The sequence below is a fragment of the Canis lupus genome, chromosome 32 (genome assembly GCF_011100685.1).
Source record: "Canis lupus familiaris isolate Mischka breed German Shepherd chromosome 32, alternate assembly UU_Cfam_GSD_1.0, whole genome shotgun sequence".
In the NCBI taxonomy this organism is placed as follows: Eukaryota; Metazoa; Chordata; class Mammalia; order Carnivora; family Canidae; genus Canis; species Canis lupus.
The window spans coordinates 35388498-35408452 of NC_049253.1; the positions used below are offsets into that span (position 1 = coordinate 35388498).

A 19955-nucleotide genomic window follows, 5' to 3' on the forward strand; every position below is an offset into this window, starting at 1 on the left:
AAGAGTCAGGGCTCTACTCTGTATGTTCTTATTATTTTGTCTTCTATTCATTTTCAATCGTATTTCCATTCATTGACATTGTACACATACTAACAATTTTAATTTTCTATTATATTTCATCTCAATGACACATCAATTCACTTAGCCTCATTATTCTATCATTAAGCAGCACAGCAAAAGCCACTCTGATTTTTAAAATACTAACTTAAAGTAGTACAAATTTTTGCTATTATTGTTTGTGTTTTCTACTATCAAACCCTGCAGACATGGTATAGTACAGACTTTGGAAATATACAGATCCCTGCCACTAACCAGCTCTTTGATCTTGGGTAAGTAACCTAACTTCTCTGCACCTCATTGTCATCATCTATATGATAGACATGAGTAAGCTTCTCTTTAAAGACTGTTGTGAGAACCACATGAGATGCTCACTCAGTTTTTACATAGTAGGTACCAACAAGAACATAGTCACATTATGGAGAGTTTCACAAATATTAAATTTTGAAAAATCTCCCTTTTCAAAAAATTTTTTTCTTTTCACATTCTTATAAATGTGAATGATAACTAACACAGCCTAATTTAGTAACAAATGGACTATGATCTGACACCCTCAGGGAAGCCAACACCACAAGCCTTTACTGAGGTTTAAGAGTCTGTGGAACTAGATCTTTTGACATTTTGGAAGCAATGTATAAAATCCATTAAATAATCTGTGTGCTGATGGTTATACCCTGAATCAATATACTGACATCCTTATGTCTCTCTAAAATCTGGGTCTGGTGTGTAATGTTACTTCCTTTATCTTTCAGTTAAGATATGGCATAACCTGATAGGTAGGTATAATAAAAAAAATCTCACTCATAATATCATAGTTTTTGATCAACTAATAAAAAAGCATGCCAGCTAATATCATTAATAACTACTGTCACGGCTATATACAATAACCATATCAAAGATATAGTCAATACTTTTTCAGGAGCTGAAGTCCCCAAAATGAAGAAAAATAATATGCTCTTCAGAAAATCACAAAGGAAATTCTGAATTACGCTACATGAATGAATCTTGAAGACATTATATTCAGTGAAATAAACCAATCACAAAATAGGCAACACTGTGTTTTTCCACTTAAATGAGTCATCTAGAGCAGTCAAGTTCAAAGACACAGAAAGTAGAAAAGGGCCTGCCAGGGACTGGGGGAGAGAGAAATAGGAAGTTTTGTTAACTCAGTATAGAGTTTCAATTTTGCAAGATGAAAAAGTTCTAGAGATTGCAAGCACAATAGTGTGAATATACTTAACTGAGCTGTATATTTAGATGGTAAACTTTATGTAATGAATAGTTATACTACAAATATAAAATTTATGTTATACATACATGTATATGCTACATAATCATTGACCTGGCAATCTTAGAAGCAATTTGCCTAAGCACATAATTACATAATACCTAGAATTAGGTATTAAAAGATGTAAGTAGGTGTCAGTTTGGGTAATACGATTTTTAATTTTTTAAATTTAAAAATAGTTGACATACATGTTACACTAGTTTCAGGTATACAATATAGTAATTCAACTTCTATGTATGTTATGCTGTACTCACCACAATGTAACTACCGTATGTCATCATATAATGCTATTACACTACCATTAACTATATTCCATGTGCTGTACCTTTTAACCTCATGACTTATTCATTCCATAATTGGAAGCCTGTATCTCCCACCTACCCTCACCCATTCTGTCAAACCCCCCACTCACCTCCCCTCTCACAACCATCAGTTTGTTCTCTATGTTTATAGGTCTGATTCTGCTTTTTGTTTGTTTATTCATGTGTTTTGCTGTTTACATTCCACATAAGTAAAATTATATGGCATTTGTCTTTCTCAGTCTGACTCACTTCACTTAACCTAATACCTTCCTTGTCCATCCATGCTGCTACAAATGGCAAGATTTCATCTTTTTCCATGGCTATGTAATAACCATTGTGTGTGTGTGTCTGTGTGTGTGTGTGTGTGTGTGTGTGTGTGTGTATCTCTATCCATCCCATATCTTCCTTATCCATTCATCCCTTGATGGACTCAGGTTGCTGCCATATCTTGGCTATTGTAAATCATGCCGCAATAAGCATAGGAATGCATAAAGTTTTTCAAGTTAGTATTTTTATTCTCTTTGGGTAAATACATACTGGTGAAATTATTGAATCATATCCTATCCCTATTTTTAGTTTTTTGAGGAAACTCCATTCTGTTTTCCACAGTGGCTGTACCAATTTACACTCCCACCAACAGTGCACAAGGACTGGATGTACTATGGACAATGTGGCAGTAAGGTTACTTGTCAAGACATTTTTCAGGATGATTTGAACAAGAGAAAAAAGATACCTGCTTATATGGAGCTAACATGTATCTGCCGAGAAAGATTGCATATATTAATCAATCAATACAAACAAAAACGTATCAGGTAGTAAAACCTCAGAGAAAAATAAAATAGAGCAAAGTTGTAGCAAGAAACTGGGTGGTTGGTTTAGACCGACAGTCTGATGGGACTTCTATTCAGAGGTAATATATGGACTGACAAAAAGGAGTCAGCCACACAAACACAATGGTCAATCAAGCAGAAGAGTTTTCCAAAGAGAACAACCAGTGTAAAGTCTATGTCAGGAACAAGCCTCATGTTTACAAAGGAAAAAAAAATCAGAACTATTTTTAGAAAAATATTTTTTAAAAACAGAGGAAAAGGATTCAAAACAGTGGAATCCATTTTAAACCTATGGATAACAGTCCTGGACCCCACAAATTATTGCCTGTACTCAAGCCTTTCTTTCTTTTTTTTTTTTTAAAGATTTTATTTTATTATTTATTCATGAGAGACACACAGAGAGAGGCAGAGACAAAGGCAGAGGGAGAAGCAGGCTCCATGCAGGAAGCCTGACATGGGACTCCATCCTGGGTCTCCAGGATCACACCATGAGCTGAAGGCAGCGCTAAACAGCTGAGCCACTGGGGCTGCCTCAAGCCTTTCTTCTTGAAGATTGTTAAGTTGTTACAAAGAGTAACAATCCTTATTAAAAGGAAATGTATTGTTACACCTATATAAGCAAATTTTATTTGTTGCTGTGGGCTTTTCCAAAACTATTTAGAATTAGAATATTTTAAAATCACAGAAAAAATTTTAAAGAGTCCAAATTTATTCATAGGCTGAGAAAGTTTGTTATCACTGTCCAAATCCAGGTGCAAAAACATTTTTGCTAATGTTACAAATACACTACTTTAAAAAAAAGCTACCCAAACACACCTGCAGCTTTTCAGAACTGATTTAATATTGTGTTAAAGTAAACATATTAAGGACATGAATGTTTAGTCATCAAAAAACACTACTGCCCAATTTGCTACTTAGAGTGAATGAAATAAGCTACTCAAATTCTGATGAAAGATAAACCTGCATTTCGTGACCTCCTTTCCAAACTCAGTATTATCAGGTGGTACTCAGTGCTTATAAGGTCACTTTAAAATTAGTTTGGTCAAAGGTCTTACAAGTCTGAGAAAACACAGAATAACGAATAAGAAAGAGGCTGTGTTCTAAAGATACAGCATTAATGCCGTATTTCATTTATGAGGCAAGAGAGTACAGTAGTTAGGAATCCAGGCTCTAACACCAGACCACTTGGGCTCTCATTCCACTCCTGTCTCTTACTGGTTGTTACCTGTATGTAAACTCTATATACTCAGTTTTTCTATCATAAAATTAAACAAGTTAAAACATATAAGATGTTCTACAATTCCTGGCACATATCAGCAAATGACAGTTATAATAATACTAATTATTATTATACAAAAATATATACTCAGACTACTGTCAATCTATTCACTCCCATCAGAGTTTACATATCTAAATATATATCAACACACAGACATAAAGAAAATACATTAAGTAAAATACAAAATTATTCCAACAAACACAGAAATGAAATTTTAGTTTTTAAAATCTAGTAATGCTGTGATGATAATTCATTTCAAGGATGTGCCACACATTCTTTTAATCTTACAGCAAAAACAAATGAATGAACAAATCCCTCTAGTTTAAAAGAAAGACATATACATTTTATTAGAATGTATAAGTTAAGTCAAGAAATAAGCTCACATCTGGAAACTGTTTCAACATTTAAATTAAAAAGAATCATACTAAACAGACCACTTATAATCACCTCAATTTGGATAATTATACTAGTAAGATTATATACATTAGAAAGAAATTAACGTGTATTACCTATCTCTAAAACTAATACTGATGCTAATAAAACTCATAGTACAGGGATCCCTGGGTGGCTCAGTGGTTTAGCGCCTGCCTTCAGCCCAGGGTGTGATCCTGGAGTCCCGGGATTGAGTCCCACATCAGGCTCCCCGCATGGAGCCTGCTTCTCCCTCTGCCTGTGTCTCTGACTCTCTCTCTCTCTTTCTCTCTCTCTCTCTCTCTGTGTCTCTCATGAATAAAAAAATAAAATAAAATAAACTCATAGTACAAATTTTTAGATCTCATTATCTAAACGTTATAGATATAAAACATTACATATATAAAACATGTATTTTACTTTCTCAATGGATGTTTGCAATTACCCTTGAAAATATGTTTGAGGCAAACAAGGGTATTTGATGTTACAATGAACTGACTTACGAGAAAGTGGAAGAAATCCTATCTACCCATGCCCTGACACCTGTCCATAGTACTTAGTGATTACTGGAAATGAACATCTCTAACTCCAATTGAAGCAAAGGACAACTGTGGTGGGCTTTGGCCATATCCTCTTAGATCAAACACATTATTTTCTGAGTATATTTTAAATATTTTCCCCATTAAATAAAAATTAAACAAAATAACTTATCAACTAAGCAAATTAATCATTGAATATGCTTTAAAAAATTCAGAGCAAAATGTATTTTGGCAAATATCTACTGTTCTGTTTACTTATCTTTTCCCTCAGTAGTAGCTCTAAACACATTAAAAGACAGAGGAAGAGGAAGAGAAGGGAAGCAAAGAAAGAGACAGTACGTGTGTGTGTGTGTGTGTGTGTGTGTGTGCATGTGTGCATATATCGGTGTGCATGTAGAACATAAGTTTTCAGGTTTTCCAGGCTCAATCATAGGCCATCTATATATTGACTGATTGTAATGAATACAGTAACCAGGAGTTGAAGGAAGATATAGATTATTAACACTAATTATTACTACAGTTCATTAATTCAATGACTTTATAAAAATTGAGCAGTTTGATAGGACTGAATTTAGTTTTAAATCTTTATTCAACTTGGTAAAAAGAGCAAACAACTACATATCACAGGTTTATTTAAATCATCTATTTCTTTCATAAGGTCTTTTCTCTGTTGATTTGTAATAATCAAGTTAAGATTCATTAAATATAAAAAATATATATAAATATATTTTAAAAGATTCATTAAATATAAACTATAAACTTCCCATTTAAGGCATGATCCTAAGGGGAAAAAAAATTAAATCTCTCTGGTAATAAGTTCTTAAAATAGAAAACTACTGTGGGCTCTGGAGCCACTCTGCCTGGATTTAAGTCTTCAGCTAGGTACTAGTACATTTCTTAACTTTTTTTTTTAAAGATTTTATTTATTTATTCATGAGAGAAAGAAAAAGAGAGAGGCAGACACATAGGCAGAGGGAGAAGCTCCATGCAGGGAGCCCGATGTGGGACTTGATCCTGGACCCAGGAATCACGCCCTGAGCCAAAGGCAGATGCTCAACCGCTAAGCTACACAGGTATCCCCATTTCTTAACTTTGTGCCTCAATTTTACCATCCATGAAATCATTTTAAAAATTAAATAATACTAATAAAATCATTTTAGTACTAAATGTCCGAATTTCAATATGTTTTCAATAATGTTAGCTATTTATGTTATCGATAAAATAATGAAGGCATAAAATAAAATGCCTTAACTAACTTAGCCAATGTAGTACCAGAATATAAGTTACCCAGGCAGTAGATCTTGATCTCTAAATGAAAAAATCAGGTCTTTGTCCTCAAATAAACATTTTCTCCCAAAGCCTTATCATTCCAGTCATCTTGATGCCCTGATACAGCAAAAAAACAAACAGTATTCCACTTATCCTTCCTCCATCAGATACCACTGAGTTTCTGCTCTGGTTTTTGTCCACTCTTGCCTGGTCTATAATATCTGGAAACAGGTAGGGATTGCCCTACTTTTTAGTTCCATGAGTGTAGGACCAGAGCTATGATAATTGAGCATATTATAATAAATCCTTGGACTCTTAAAGTGGGACTTATAAAAGACTGATTTAACTGCAGAGGTGAGGCAGGGTAGTGGGACAAGGAGGTGGTTAGAGTATGAAGGGATGAAGTCCTGAACAGCAGAGTTGTCTGTTATGGTGATACCAGGTAAAAGTGATTAGCAGACAATACTGGAAGAATAATCCAAGAGACAATTCAAATAATTTATTACCATTTAACTGACTCCAACAATGAATAATAAAAATAATAAACATGACCAAATTGCATTTATCCCAGGAATGCAAAGATAGTTTAGTATTAAAATATTCCTTAAATATCTTGTACCACTTTAATAAAGGGGAAAATACAATATGATCATCTATCTCTATTAACTGCATATAGAAGGGAACCTTCCATGTCACACACACACACACACACACACACACACAACATTATAAAGAGGGAATCAGCAGACACTATCTCTTTAACACCAGGAACAACACAAGAAAGCTCACTATCAACAATTCCATTTACCCACGTACTGAAGTACCTTACAAGTACAATTAAAAAAGAAATTAAACAAGTGACTGGAAGAAAGATAACATAATATCATTATTTCTGAATAATATGATTACCTACATTGAAACCCCACTCACTCAATCTACTAACAAATTATAAGAAATATAATATATACAATGCAATTCACATTTCTGAGAAAATTTAAATATTTTTCTAAAAAGCAAATATTTAAATAAATATACAAAAGGAAGTAAGCAAGGGAAATACATATTCTAGGAGTGTATATATAGACAAAGGACAGCCTGCTCCAAGATGGGCCACTTTGGTATGAATATTATTTTGAGTTAAAAGCAATCCAATCCAGTAAACTCAGAAAAAAAACTCATTACCCCAACTGCCTACTTTACCAAGAAGAGAGCTATTAACAGAGATAGCTCTTTAATTAAGAAAATTATCTGCATAATTACCTTCCTTTAATGGTCTTTCTCTCCTTTGAATCCTCAAACCCATACCCTCTCCTTAACACATATAGGTATCATGTTGCCTCACTGTCTAGAATTTTCATGTCTTTGTGGATCCCTAGTACATATGCTATTAAACCTGATTTTCTCATGTTAATCAGCCGCATGTCAATTTGATTCTTAGTCCAGCTAGAAGAATCTTAAAGGGTAAAGGAAATTCTTCCTCTCCAACATGCATGATAAGAAAGAGAAATATGATTGAAAATGGGGGATAAAGAAGGAAAACACTTAAATTTTTTTTCATTAAAAATGAGCATAGTGGGGACTCATGGTAATAGTGCACTATGGAATGAGGAGCACAATCAACTATGTGTTCTGAGGTCCTTAAATTAAAAAGGAAGTGAGTGGCATGACATCAACTATGTTTTCTAAAACAAATACCTTCAAGGTTTTAGACTCACGCATCAAATTTTTCTGAACAATTTCCTTCCCTCCATTTACATCTCATAACTAATGTATGAAAATTTTGTTCTGATTGATCACTAGATAAGTGTTTTTCTTCTCATCTCTTCAAATCAGTACTGCAGCCAGGGCATTTCTTTCAAGCTCACCCCAGCACCCAGAGGATCACAGTAGTTCAAAATGCAGACAAAATGAGTTTTGAGACACTAATAGTCCACCTGACAGTCTCATTCATAGATTTTGAATAAAACATTGCTAGTTGAATGCCAGAGTCTTTTATAAAGATTGGTTTTCTAATATCAACATCATTTAAATAATTATGAGTAATATAGAAACTAGAGTAATTTTGCTTTTAATCCTCAACATAATTCTCACCATAAAAATAGAATATATGTCTCTATGTCTAACACACTTTTTATATTCTAATAGTTAAGTGTCCTGATCCCTCTGGTTAGTAGAAAAGGTAAGTAAGCACATAGTAGAAAAGATTGATGTGTTTGATATGTGAGTGTGTGTGTGTGTGTGTGTGTGTCTGTTTACCTGAGGTAGGAAGATTATAAGTAATGAGTAAAGGAAGATGTAAAAGAAGAAAACAATTCCTAGGAGCAAAAGAGTAGTAAGTAGGTAAGACATTCTGAATAAAAGTCGAAGAAGTCCAGTAGATTCAAGGTCTCTTGAACCTTAATAACCTATTCATATTATGAAAACCTTCCTAAGTTCTACCACTGTATTATACTGAATGTCCTACCAGATCAGACCCAGGTGGACACCCAAAGCAGCACAAGAGCAATGTCAATTTTTGAAAATCTGTATCATCCTAAATTCTAATAAGAGAAGAAAAACAGGAAAAACAGAACAACTTGGATAAAGAGAAATACAAACAGCAACATTTCTGCTAATACTAATTTAAGATAATTGTTCAACACATTTGCTTAATAAGTAGTAATAAAAGATAATCTTTGGTAGATAAAATTAGGTAATTTGGTAGGATTTTAAGTGTAAAGGATAAAAATTCCTACTGATCGTATAGGGCAAGAGTGAATTCCTTTCTTCTGACAAACTCAGTATTATTATTATAAAATATTGATGGTGATATGGTTCACTCTCATTCTAGCTTCTCATTATGTAACTCCTTAGAGGGTAAAAGAACCTCAGTTCTGGGGGATCCCTGGGTGGTGCAGCGGTTTGGCACCTGCCTTTGGCCCAGGGCGCGATCCTGGAGACCCGGGATCGAATCCCACGTCGGGCTCCTGGTGCATGGAGCCTGCTTCTCCCTCTGCCTGTATCTCTGCCTCTCTCTCTCTCTCTCTCTCTGTGACTATCATAAATAAATAAAAATTAAAAAAAAAAGAACCTCAGTTCTGATGGGGCTCAGGACACACTACCCCAAAATATGGCATCTTGGCATTCTGAATATTTTAAGCAGAAGCAGGAAGGTCACTCTGACCTCCTCCCTTTTCATTCCCCTTCCTTGAAGTAGTCATAAAACCCTCATCATGTTAGAGGTGCCCTCCCTATACACAAAGGAAAGAGCATCATTATCTCTGAAGATAAAAGACTGCCAAGAAGAATCCTAACAAAGAAGGCTTGCTCAGTGTCCTCCAGTTTACTACAATTACTTCATACTCCTTAACCTATCACATTCCCCCATGACTGTCCACTCTTCATCAAACCTAGCAAATATATTCAGGCCTGTTTCTTTGGGTCTTTATTTCCTCTTGAAGGCTCCTGTGTCACATAAAATATATTAAATAAATATGTAATATTTTCTCCTGTTAATCTGTGTTTATCAGTTTAATTTTCAGACCCATCCAGGGACCCTAAGAGTATCAAGGAAAATCTTGCCTCCCCTATACCTCTTAGAACCAGGAATATCTACACTTCTGGCCAATGGTTTTGTTGTTACAGATGGAATTACACAATGTAATTGGTTCTTCTTTAAATTATCTTCCCAAGTCTGTCATACATTTTAGGCACTAAACTTTTATATTTTATTCTCTCCACCTTTTAAAATCTTATTGCCAAGAGATTCATATTTCCCTTGCAAACCACCTCAAATTCTTTTGTAGAAATGCAGATTTAGATAGCAGATGGAAAGAAAAGGGAACCTAAAAGGGCAGGGATGAGAGGAGGATGTTTGAAAGCTGTTTCACAGAAGCATGGTCTGGCAACATGGTAGTAGAGGGTGAAGAAAACTGAGCCTGAGCAATGTGGTAAGACACTGCAATAAACCAAGTCAATCTAAGAAAAACTGAATTAGCAATATATAAAAGTAATAGCAAATGTATGAACGTAAGGGCAAGTATAAACAAGAGTCAACAGGAATCCATTGTTAATTGTTTTGTAGAATTGCTCATCAGGTAGATTTAAAATATAAAGCCTCTAGACTTAAAAAAAATGGTATTTGTGTATAGGAAGCAGATCTGTAAGAGAATAATAATAGGAGGCTTTTTTGTATTTTATTTTTGGCTTGATGACATATTAAAAAACAGACATGGAGCTAAAATCCCAGAAGAGAAATCAAGACTGCAGATCTGACTCATGATAACTGAAAACTTAGAAGTGGTTGAGATGAAAACAGTGAAATACAAGTGAGGTGAAAACGCCAAAGAACTGTCCTTGGGAAGAGATCCAGGGTGCTGAGAAGAAGGAAGCAGAATCTGCAGAGATAGCAGACAACAGCAAACCAGAAGAAAAATGGTAGGTTATTACGTAATAAAAGTCAAAGGAAGGGAGCATTTCAAGACATTCCGAACTGCTGTTACAGGCATCTACAGAGTTCAAGCAAATCCACTCAGTCTGAAAAGAGATCCTTGAATTTGCCCAAAGGGATTTTGAATGACTACTGAATGAATTAACAGAATTTAAGCCAATAGCTAAATTGACAATAACAAAGACCAGAATCTAAATAATACTCCGAAGAAAAAGGCTATGGCTTTTTCAAAAACATAAATTTTATTTGCTTTTTAATTTATGATTAGCTGATCTATCATCAATATTGCACTGTGTCTACATGGTTTTCTCTGTTGCTTAATTTTAAGTTCAAAAAAGCTAAGATCTATAACTAAATGAAGCAATGGTGACAGTATGTTCAATACAAAATAATCAATTCATCTAAGCCATGAGTCCATTTACTACTCCCTGAGTTAAAATTAATTGTACTTATGAATATGTTCAAATGTGTATTCACCAAAAAATACTATATATATTGATAGGTAGATAGATTTGATGCTTCTTGAAAATATCAATAATATTTGTAATTACTTTCTTGTTGGAGAGACAGAGAAAATGAGAGGGGGGAAAAGAGTGGAAAGGAGAGAAAAGCAAGTGAAAGAGAAAAAAATCAGTGTATATGTCTCAGTGATTTAAAATATCCAACTAATTGATAGTGAGCATATACTGGTATCACATAACTTGCAGTCTCAGTGAGTAAATGTGAAATAATCTTTTGGTTTAGTCGCACCCTTAATTTTATGAGAGAAAAGCTCTATCCAGTATTTTTGTACATAGATCTTACTAGGAAAATGTTGATTTCCTAATAAGATGATTTCTCAATAACAAGTTCCATACAAGCATTTATTTAGAAGAATTATAATTCTAATAAACATGAAACAAAGCAAATTATCTCATAAAAACAAATGAAAAGAATTTAAGAAGAAAGAATTTCAGCTGATAGTATTCACACTTATATACTTGGATATAGGTATTTAATGAAAAATTGGAAAGCATTGCTTTTATAATTAGTATAGTAATATAACATACTATAATTAATTAATAAACTGTACTTTATGTGCATAAGGTAACAAGGCATCACTCACAGTACTTAATCCCTACAAATATAAAGGATAGAAATAATCTATCTTTCTAGATGAAAATATTGAAGATGATCACTTGATCAAGCTCATAAAGCAGAAAATGGTAACTGTCAAAACAAAAACTAAATCAACAGACTATTAAACATTAAATTTCAGTCATATGGCACATACAGAGATGCACTGCTGCTAGGAAAAGAGCAAGATCTGGGAGACAGAAAGCCCAACCTAATTAAACAGGCCAGATGTGCAGGGATTGCTGATGCGCTGGAGGTGGATCTGAAAACTACACTCTATATCCAGCAAAAAATATATTTCAAAAGCAAAGAAAAATATTTTTGTCAACAACTGATAGGTGAGGAAAATTCACTGCTAGCAGACCTGCACAATAAGAAAGCTTAAAAGAAGTTATAGAGTTAGAACTGCACTTTCAATTAGAAATTTTGATCTGCACAAAGAAAAGTACAAAAGTGATCAAATGAGGGTAAATATAAAAGAATATATTTTACTTGGAATCACTTAAAAAACCAGTCTTATGTGAAATATTAATAATGTACTGTAGAACTTGCAACATACTTAGAAGTAAAAATGTATGACAAAAATAGAACAAACGTGGAAAATGAATGGAACTAGGGCGAAGTTCTTACACACTATGTGAAGGGGTCAGAATATTATTTGTTTTTGTTTTCATTTTTGTTTTAAGATTTTATTTATGTATTCATGAGAGACAGAGAGAGAGGCAGAGACATAGGCAGAGGGAGAAGCAGGCTCCCTGCAGAGGGAGCCTGATGTGGGACTCTATCCTGGACCCGGGGATCATGCCCTGAGCCAAAGGCAGATGCTCAAACACTAAGGCACCCAGGTGTCCCATATTATTTGAATATAGACTGTTAGAAGCTAAAGTTGAATATTACAAACTCTTTAGCCGATGCTAATTTTTTAAAGAGCAATTACTAAAAAAAAAAAAAAAAAAAAAAAAAAAAAAAAGAAAAGAAAGTTTAAAGAGGTATAAATAAGTCAACTATGAAGATAAAAAGGATTCATTTTTAAAAACTATATATAAAAGAAGTCCAAAAAAGGGAAGTCAGAAAAAGGCAAAATTTGGGGTACCTGGGTGGCTCAGTGGTTGAGCGTCTACCTTTGGCTCGGGTCATGATCCCAGGGTCCTGGGATTGAGTCCCACATCGGGCTCCCCACGGGGAGCTGCTTCTCCCTCTGCCTGTGTCTCTGCCTCTCTCTGTGTGTCTGTCACGAATAAATAAATAAAATCTTAAAAAAATGAAAAATGCAAAATTTGACACACAGAAAACAGCAAGATGGTAGAGTTAAATCATATATATAATTATGAAAACATAAGTCATCCAAATATACCAATTAAGGGCAGTGCTTGAAGACTAAATTAAAAAAGGCAAGACTGGGATCCCTGGGTGGCGCAGCGGTTTAGCGCCTGCCTTTGGCCCAGGGCACGATCCTGGAGACCCGGGATCAAATCCCACATCGGGCTCCCGGTGCATGGAGCCTGCTTCTCCCTCTGCCTGTGTCTCTGCCTCTCTCTCTCTCTCTCTCTCTCTCTCTCTCTGTGTGACTATCATAAATAAATAAAAAAAATAAAATAAAAAAAAAATAAATAAATAAAAAAGGCAAGACTGTCCACAAGAAATCCATCTTAAATACATAAATATTGGTAAGTGAAAAGTAAAAGAATACAAAAACATACCATGCAAATACTATTTAAAAACTCAGATAACTATATGAGTACCAGAAGAAGTAAACTTCAGAAAAAGGAATTATTACCAGGAATAAAGAGAATATTTAAAAAATGATGTAGGAGTCAATTCTTGACTTTTATATCTAGAAACATAGCAAAAAGAAAAATATAAGAGTCATAAAGTGAACACATCAAAATACATAAAGCAAAAATAGATAAAACTGAAAAAATATACAGAAAAATCCATTATTATAGTTGGAGTTGGCAACACTCATCTTTAGTTGACCGAGCAAGTAGACAGAAAATCAGTAAGAATACAGAAGTCCTGAAAACACAATCAAGCAACTTGACCTGACTTTTTTTTTAGAACATTCCACCTACAACAGCAGAATATCTTCAGGTGTCCCTGGAGTAGCACTGACATACCCATATTCATATATCTTAATAAATTTTAAAAGAAAGAAATAATACAGAATTTATTCCCCTTTCATAATAGAATTAAAGTAGATATCAGTATCAAAAAGATATTTTGAAAATCTGTAATATTTGGACCTTAAACAACAACTTCAAAATAATTCATGGGTCACAAAGGAAATTTTAAAATCTTTTGAATTTAATGAAAATCAAAACAAACATCACAATTGTTGAAATGCAGTTGAAACAGTGCCAAGAGGGAAGTATATAGCATTAAAGTTCATTTTAAAAAAGAAGAAGGGTATAGCATCAATATTGAAGCTTCTACCTTCAGACACTAGAAAAAGAAAAAACTAAACCAAATGCAACCTGAAGGAAATGATAAAGAGCAGAAACCAATGAAATAGAAAACAGAAAAATAGTAGAGAAAAGCATTAAAGTTCAAAATCTAGTTCTTTGAAAATGTTAGTAAGTTCCCATATAGTTAAATCAGGATTAACTTACTAATATGAGGATGAAAGAGAAAACATCCCTACAGATTCTATATATACGAAAATGATATGACACAGTATTATGAAATTTTTGTGCCTATCTGATAGACAAATGTAATAGAAAAATTATCTGAAAGATACAAACTATAAAATCTTATCCCAAAAGAAGTAACCTGAACTTCCCTATTACCTACAAGAAATTAAATTGATAGTTAACAGCTTTCTCACAAAGAAAATGTCATGACTAGGTTTCACTGGTAACTGCTACCAAACAATTAAGGAAGAAATAATATCAACTCTATCCAGTATTTCCAGAATATCTGAAAAAACAAGTAAAACTTCTCAAGGCATTTTATGGGATCAAAATTACCCTGACACAAAATGAAGAAACATATTTAAGATATATATATCCATCAACTGGAGAATGTATGAATACACAAATTGCCCATCCATAAAATAGAATATTATAGAGCAATATACAAGAACAAACATACCTGCAACCTCATGGTCTCAAAAGCCTTAGTGAAAAATGGCTTTATACTATATGTCTTTAGTGATACTGACATTCTGTAAAAGGCAAAACACTAGGGACAGAAATCAGATGAGTGGTTGTCAGGGACTGGGAGAAGGGCATAAATATAAAGGAAACTTTTTGGCATTATGAAGACATTAGCATCCTGATTGTGGTGAGGGTCTCACTGCTATGTGTGTTTGTCAGAACTCATCAAAGTAAACAATTTTAGAACATCAGTAAATCTGACTTTCAAAAATGAATTATAAAATTAAAGGACTTGCTACTGGCTTCAAGAAATATGGTTAGCTGATTGCTTCCAGTTAACTTTCTTGGTCAGCCTCAACAAATGAGCAGATATCATGCTTTTCTCAGGATGGCCTCTGCAAATCACTAAACAAGACAATGGCTCTAAGATCAAACAATCTCCACCAACTGTGGGATCCCTTTAACACATAATCAGCAGCTCTCTTCTACAGGCCAGGGTGAATATAAGAGAATGTCGGGGCACCTGAGTGGCTCAGTTGGTCAAACAACCAACTCTTGATTTCGGCTCAGGTCATGATCTTGGGCTTTCTGGGATCAAGCCCCATGTTGGGCTCCATGCTCAGCACAGAGTCAGCTTGTCCCTCTCCCTCTAAGATAAATGGAAAAATCTTAAAAAAAACAAAAAAGCTCATGGCCCAGACAATAGTTTGCTGAAAGGAATGGGTTCATAGTGCCTTAAACTAACACTAAATATATCCCAAGAATCTAACATTCAACCTGTGTCACAAATAGTTAAGGCCCATCTCTTCATCACCTGTGGAAATAAATGGAACTTCTCACTACAAAGAGAAATTTCTCTGGAACTTATGGGGATGCCTCATCAATACACCTTGGCCAGACCCTGGAGAGAACATTCTGTCTTGACAAAAAGCTCACCAACTAAACTATACACATTCCTTCTTCCTAAGATTTAAAGCCTCTGCCTTGTGGCTACTATACCAGCTGCCATAAACCTCAGTGCAAGATAGGTGAGACATGACGTTAGCAGCCATTCCTTAAGAAAAACTTTCCCATTCTTCACATCCTCCCATTTTTTTTAGTTTTCTTAAAGATTTTATTTATTTGAGAGTGAGAGAGAATGAGTGGGGAGGAGGGGCAGATGGAAAGGGAGAAGCAGGCTCCCCACGGAGCAGGGAGCCTAACACAGGGCTCCCTCTTAGGACTCTGGGATCATGACCTGAGCTGAAGGCAGCTGCTTAACCCACCGAGCCACTCAGGCGTCCTCATCCCCCAGATCCAGACTTAATACTGCTTCAGAGTATCACCACAGCATCTATGACAGAATGCATTATTTTCCATTATAATTGTTTTTATTGAGCTATAACTCACATGCCATAAAATTCAAACTTCTAAGGTGTAAAATTCAATGTTCCTAGTATATTTACAAAGTTGTGCAATCATCTCCAATATTTAAGTTTGGAACATTTTAACACCCCACAAAGAAACCCGATACCTATTAGCAGTCATTCTCCATTCACCCTTCCTTCCAGCCCCTGGCAACCACAAATCCATGTTCTGTCTCTATGCATTTACCTATTTTAGACATTTTATATAAATGAAACTATTCAACATTTAGTCCTTTTGTCTAGCTTCTTTCACTTAGCCTAACGCTTTGAAGGTTCACCTATATCAAAGCATGCTAACAATATGTACTTCTCTCCTTTTAATGGCTGAATAATATTCCATTGTGTCTACATGCCACATTTCTTTACTCAATCATCAGGTGATGGACATTTGGATTATTTCCATTTTATAGTTACTATGAATAATGCTGCTATGAACACTGGTGAACAAGTTATTAAGCAGACCTATGTTTTCAAATCTCTTGGATATATGCCTAGGAATGGAATTGCTGGGTCATATGGGAATGCTGTGCTTAACTTTTTGAAGAACTGCCCAACTATTTTCTATTTTATATTTACACCACCAATATAACTGCCTTTCATCCACCTAGTCCTCAATTTCTTGAGGGCAGGGACTATCTTATGTTCTATAATATACCCCACATTTAGCACAGTGCCTAATGCAATAGGGGTGTATATGAATATTTGTTAAGTGGATGACTAAACTAAAAGCCCAAAATAATGTTTTTTCACCTTCTGCCTTCTTTTGGAGGGATACTTATCAAAATACTCCTTCATCACAATGCTCCCTTCCAATTCCTTTAACTTGCTTATCTCCAGACTTCCCTCCCCTCTGAAACTAAGTAAATAACATACTCTTAGGTACCAGCACTTCTTGAGATGGGTGCTCTATGATCACCATATCAGGACTGCTCACCTGCACACATTAGAGAAGTTAATATAATATAATCTGATGGCAGAATCAAGTGTTTCCAAGTTGGTACCAATTGGCAGACAGGCAGATAGATATTCATGCATATTTTCAAAGCAATTCTCCTGCAAGTATAGGCCCGAGACATATTTGGCTCTAGGTTACCCTCTGCTGGCCCTACTGTCAATAACACTACAATAGATGCTGTCAATAACACTACAATAGACCTGGGAGGGAAGGAGCAAAGTGACTCCCACAAGGGGCCAGAGGCAACATATGGGGCCCATTCCGTTACAGAGGCAGCCAGAAGATCTGCAGATTAAAGAGCCTTCCAATTCTAGCAGCTCTGGGTGGAGATTAGCCTCCCATGATTGGTACTTAAGTAGACTGAGGACTTCCAGCTCTGGCCAGTTAAAGAGACTACTGCATAGAATAAATATCCACTTTGATCCTCAAACACTAAGTGGACATGTGCACTTACACTTTAAACATGTCCAACTTCTCTTAATATGTAATAGGAAAAATCTCTAATAAAATATGAATATACATTAATTCCCTGTAAAATCTTACAAAAATCTCTCCGCTTCTGCTCCTGAGAAACATTTACTGATATGGAAAGACTCCTCCGGCCACACTGTATACATATACTTTGCATCATTTCAATTTTTTAAGAATAAAGAAGTTATGTGTAACTATGTTGAATAAATCATCAAACTTTTTTATAAATTACCTGCAGTAAGCAGAATGCCCACCCCAAGGATACTGATGCCCTAATTCCTAGAACCTAAGAACATGTTATATTACATGGAAAAAAGAACCCTGCAGATGTAAAGAAGGTTATAGACCCTAAAATAAGTAGATTATCAAGATAATCTAGATGGACTCAGGGTGACCACATGAGCCCTTATAAGGAGAGATGTTTCTCGGGTTGGAATTAGGAAAGATGCTACAGAAGGAGATGTCAGAGAGATTTGAAGGGTAAGACAATTGCAACCTCCTCTTGCCATAAGAGGACCACATGGAAAACAAGAGGACGAATGTGGGCAGTCTGTAGGACCTTGCAGCCCAGCCCCCAAAATGATAGCAGACAAGGAAATGGGGACCTCAGTTCCACAATCATAAGGAACTGAATTTGGCCACCAACTTGAATCAGCGTGGAAACAGATTCATCCTCAGAGCCTCCAGACCATGATTCAGCCCAGCCAACTCCAGGATTTCGACATTGTGATGTACTGAGCAAAGGACCCAGCTGACCCACTGTCCTCTTGACTTATGACCCAAAGGTCTATAAATAAATACACTCATGTTGTTTTAAGCCACTGACTTTGTAGTAATGTGTTATGGCAGCATCAGATAACTGATATATTACCAAATGTCAGTATATTAAATTCCAGAATTCCATGGTAATGAAGCATAATAACCACTAGAACAATCAATTAAAATTGCACACTCCTGGAACCAATTCACATCCCACTATCAAACGTTATTTGTTATGATAAATACATGGGAGATTTCTACCCATAATAACAGGGTAGATTTTAAATTATATCTAAGAATAATATAACAATTTCTAAGTAATTGTCCTCTCCAACACGTACAACTTCAGCATTCATTTTTAAAAAGTAAATAGGTAATTGCTTTGTCACATCTTTCATAGTGGCTTATTAGTTGATATAGTTCACTTTATGTATACATTTCTTTCAGAATATGTTTTAATTTAATATACATGTTTATGATATGTTTAATTAATATATTTAATTAGATTCCTATTTCATGTAAACCATATCTTAGTCATATTAACAAAAGCCAGTGACCGTTAATAAAGTTGAATGAATCAATGTTTACAAAAACATAAGAACACAAATGAGGTCAAAGATTTATAGATCTCAAAAGGACAAAGAATTCTAAGGCAAAAGGTACTTGTGTTTTAAGTACATAAATACATAAAGCCAACAACACTGACTTGTTTTTTAATAAGACTTTATTGGTATCATGACCATATTTCGGTATTTATGTTTCTTAGATCAATAGGTCCAAGGTGTATGTGACTTTTTTTTTTTTGAGAGATTGTATTTATTTATTCATGAAAGACACAGAGAGAGGGGCAGAGACAGAGGGAGAGGCAGAGGGAGAAACAGGCTCCCTGCAGGAAGCCCAATGGGCACTCTATCCCGGGACTCCGGGGGTTATGCTCTGAGCTGAAGCCAGACGTCCAACCACTGAGCCACCCAGGTGCCCCTGCATGTGGCTTCTTGCAAGCACATCACAGTTGCTCCAGTTCCTGATCTGCAAAACAGATGCTTAGGACATTTCAAGTTCTATGTGCTCCAGCCAATGTTTCTAAATTACAACAATGCCAATGAACTTGTACTTTTCCAGAGATTCTACAATATGATATAAAATCTAGATTGGAACACAGACACTTACTTTTTCTGAGTTCTTTCAGCCAGCATTGCAATCTCTATCGCTGCCTTCCTTGCTTCGAAATCTTCCCTTTTCACCACCTCTCCAGTCCCTCGGTAGCCTAGCTCCACCAACTGGCGTGCCAGGCTTTCATCCTAAAGAGAAAAGTAAACTGTAAGATTGGTGCATGAATTAGACATCTCATTTTATTCCATGTATACTGGAGAATTGTTTAAATGAAAAATCAAAATTATTTTTAAATGAGATGTATGAGATATGAAAAATTTTCTTTCTAACAATACTTTCATAAACATCATATTCGTCATTCCTTTCCCACAGATGAACGATGAAGGGAAAGAAAAAGAAAATAATATCAGTCACTAAATTTTCTCTAAGGGATTGGAGGACAAAGTCTGTTTTGTTTTTAATCCATTTATGAGGGCAGCTGTAGATAATTAAGAGTATCTTTAAAACAATAAAACTGAGACAATAGTACTCACACAAGAAAGACTTTTAAGAAAACCAATTGCACAAAAAGAGAATTGGGTTGCTCCCATAAAGTGTAACATTTCAGAAACTTACTTCCTTGAAGTCAATGAACTG

The 19955-nt window shown here is 35.1% G+C and overlaps 1 protein-coding gene across 6 annotated transcripts in view; it reads right to left on the reverse strand.

Annotated features, from left to right (window-relative positions):
* Positions 1–19955, reverse strand: part of CFAP299 (cilia and flagella associated protein 299) — a 581386-nt gene that overhangs the window by 535999 nt on the left and 25432 nt on the right. For all 6 annotated transcript variants that reach the window (XM_038582314.1, XM_038582316.1, XM_038582319.1 and 3 more), the window contains one exon: positions 19377–19507. In XM_038582314.1, coding sequence (XP_038438242.1) covers positions 19377–19507 — 131 coding nt within the window. The remainder of the gene's footprint in view (positions 1–19376; positions 19508–19955) is intronic.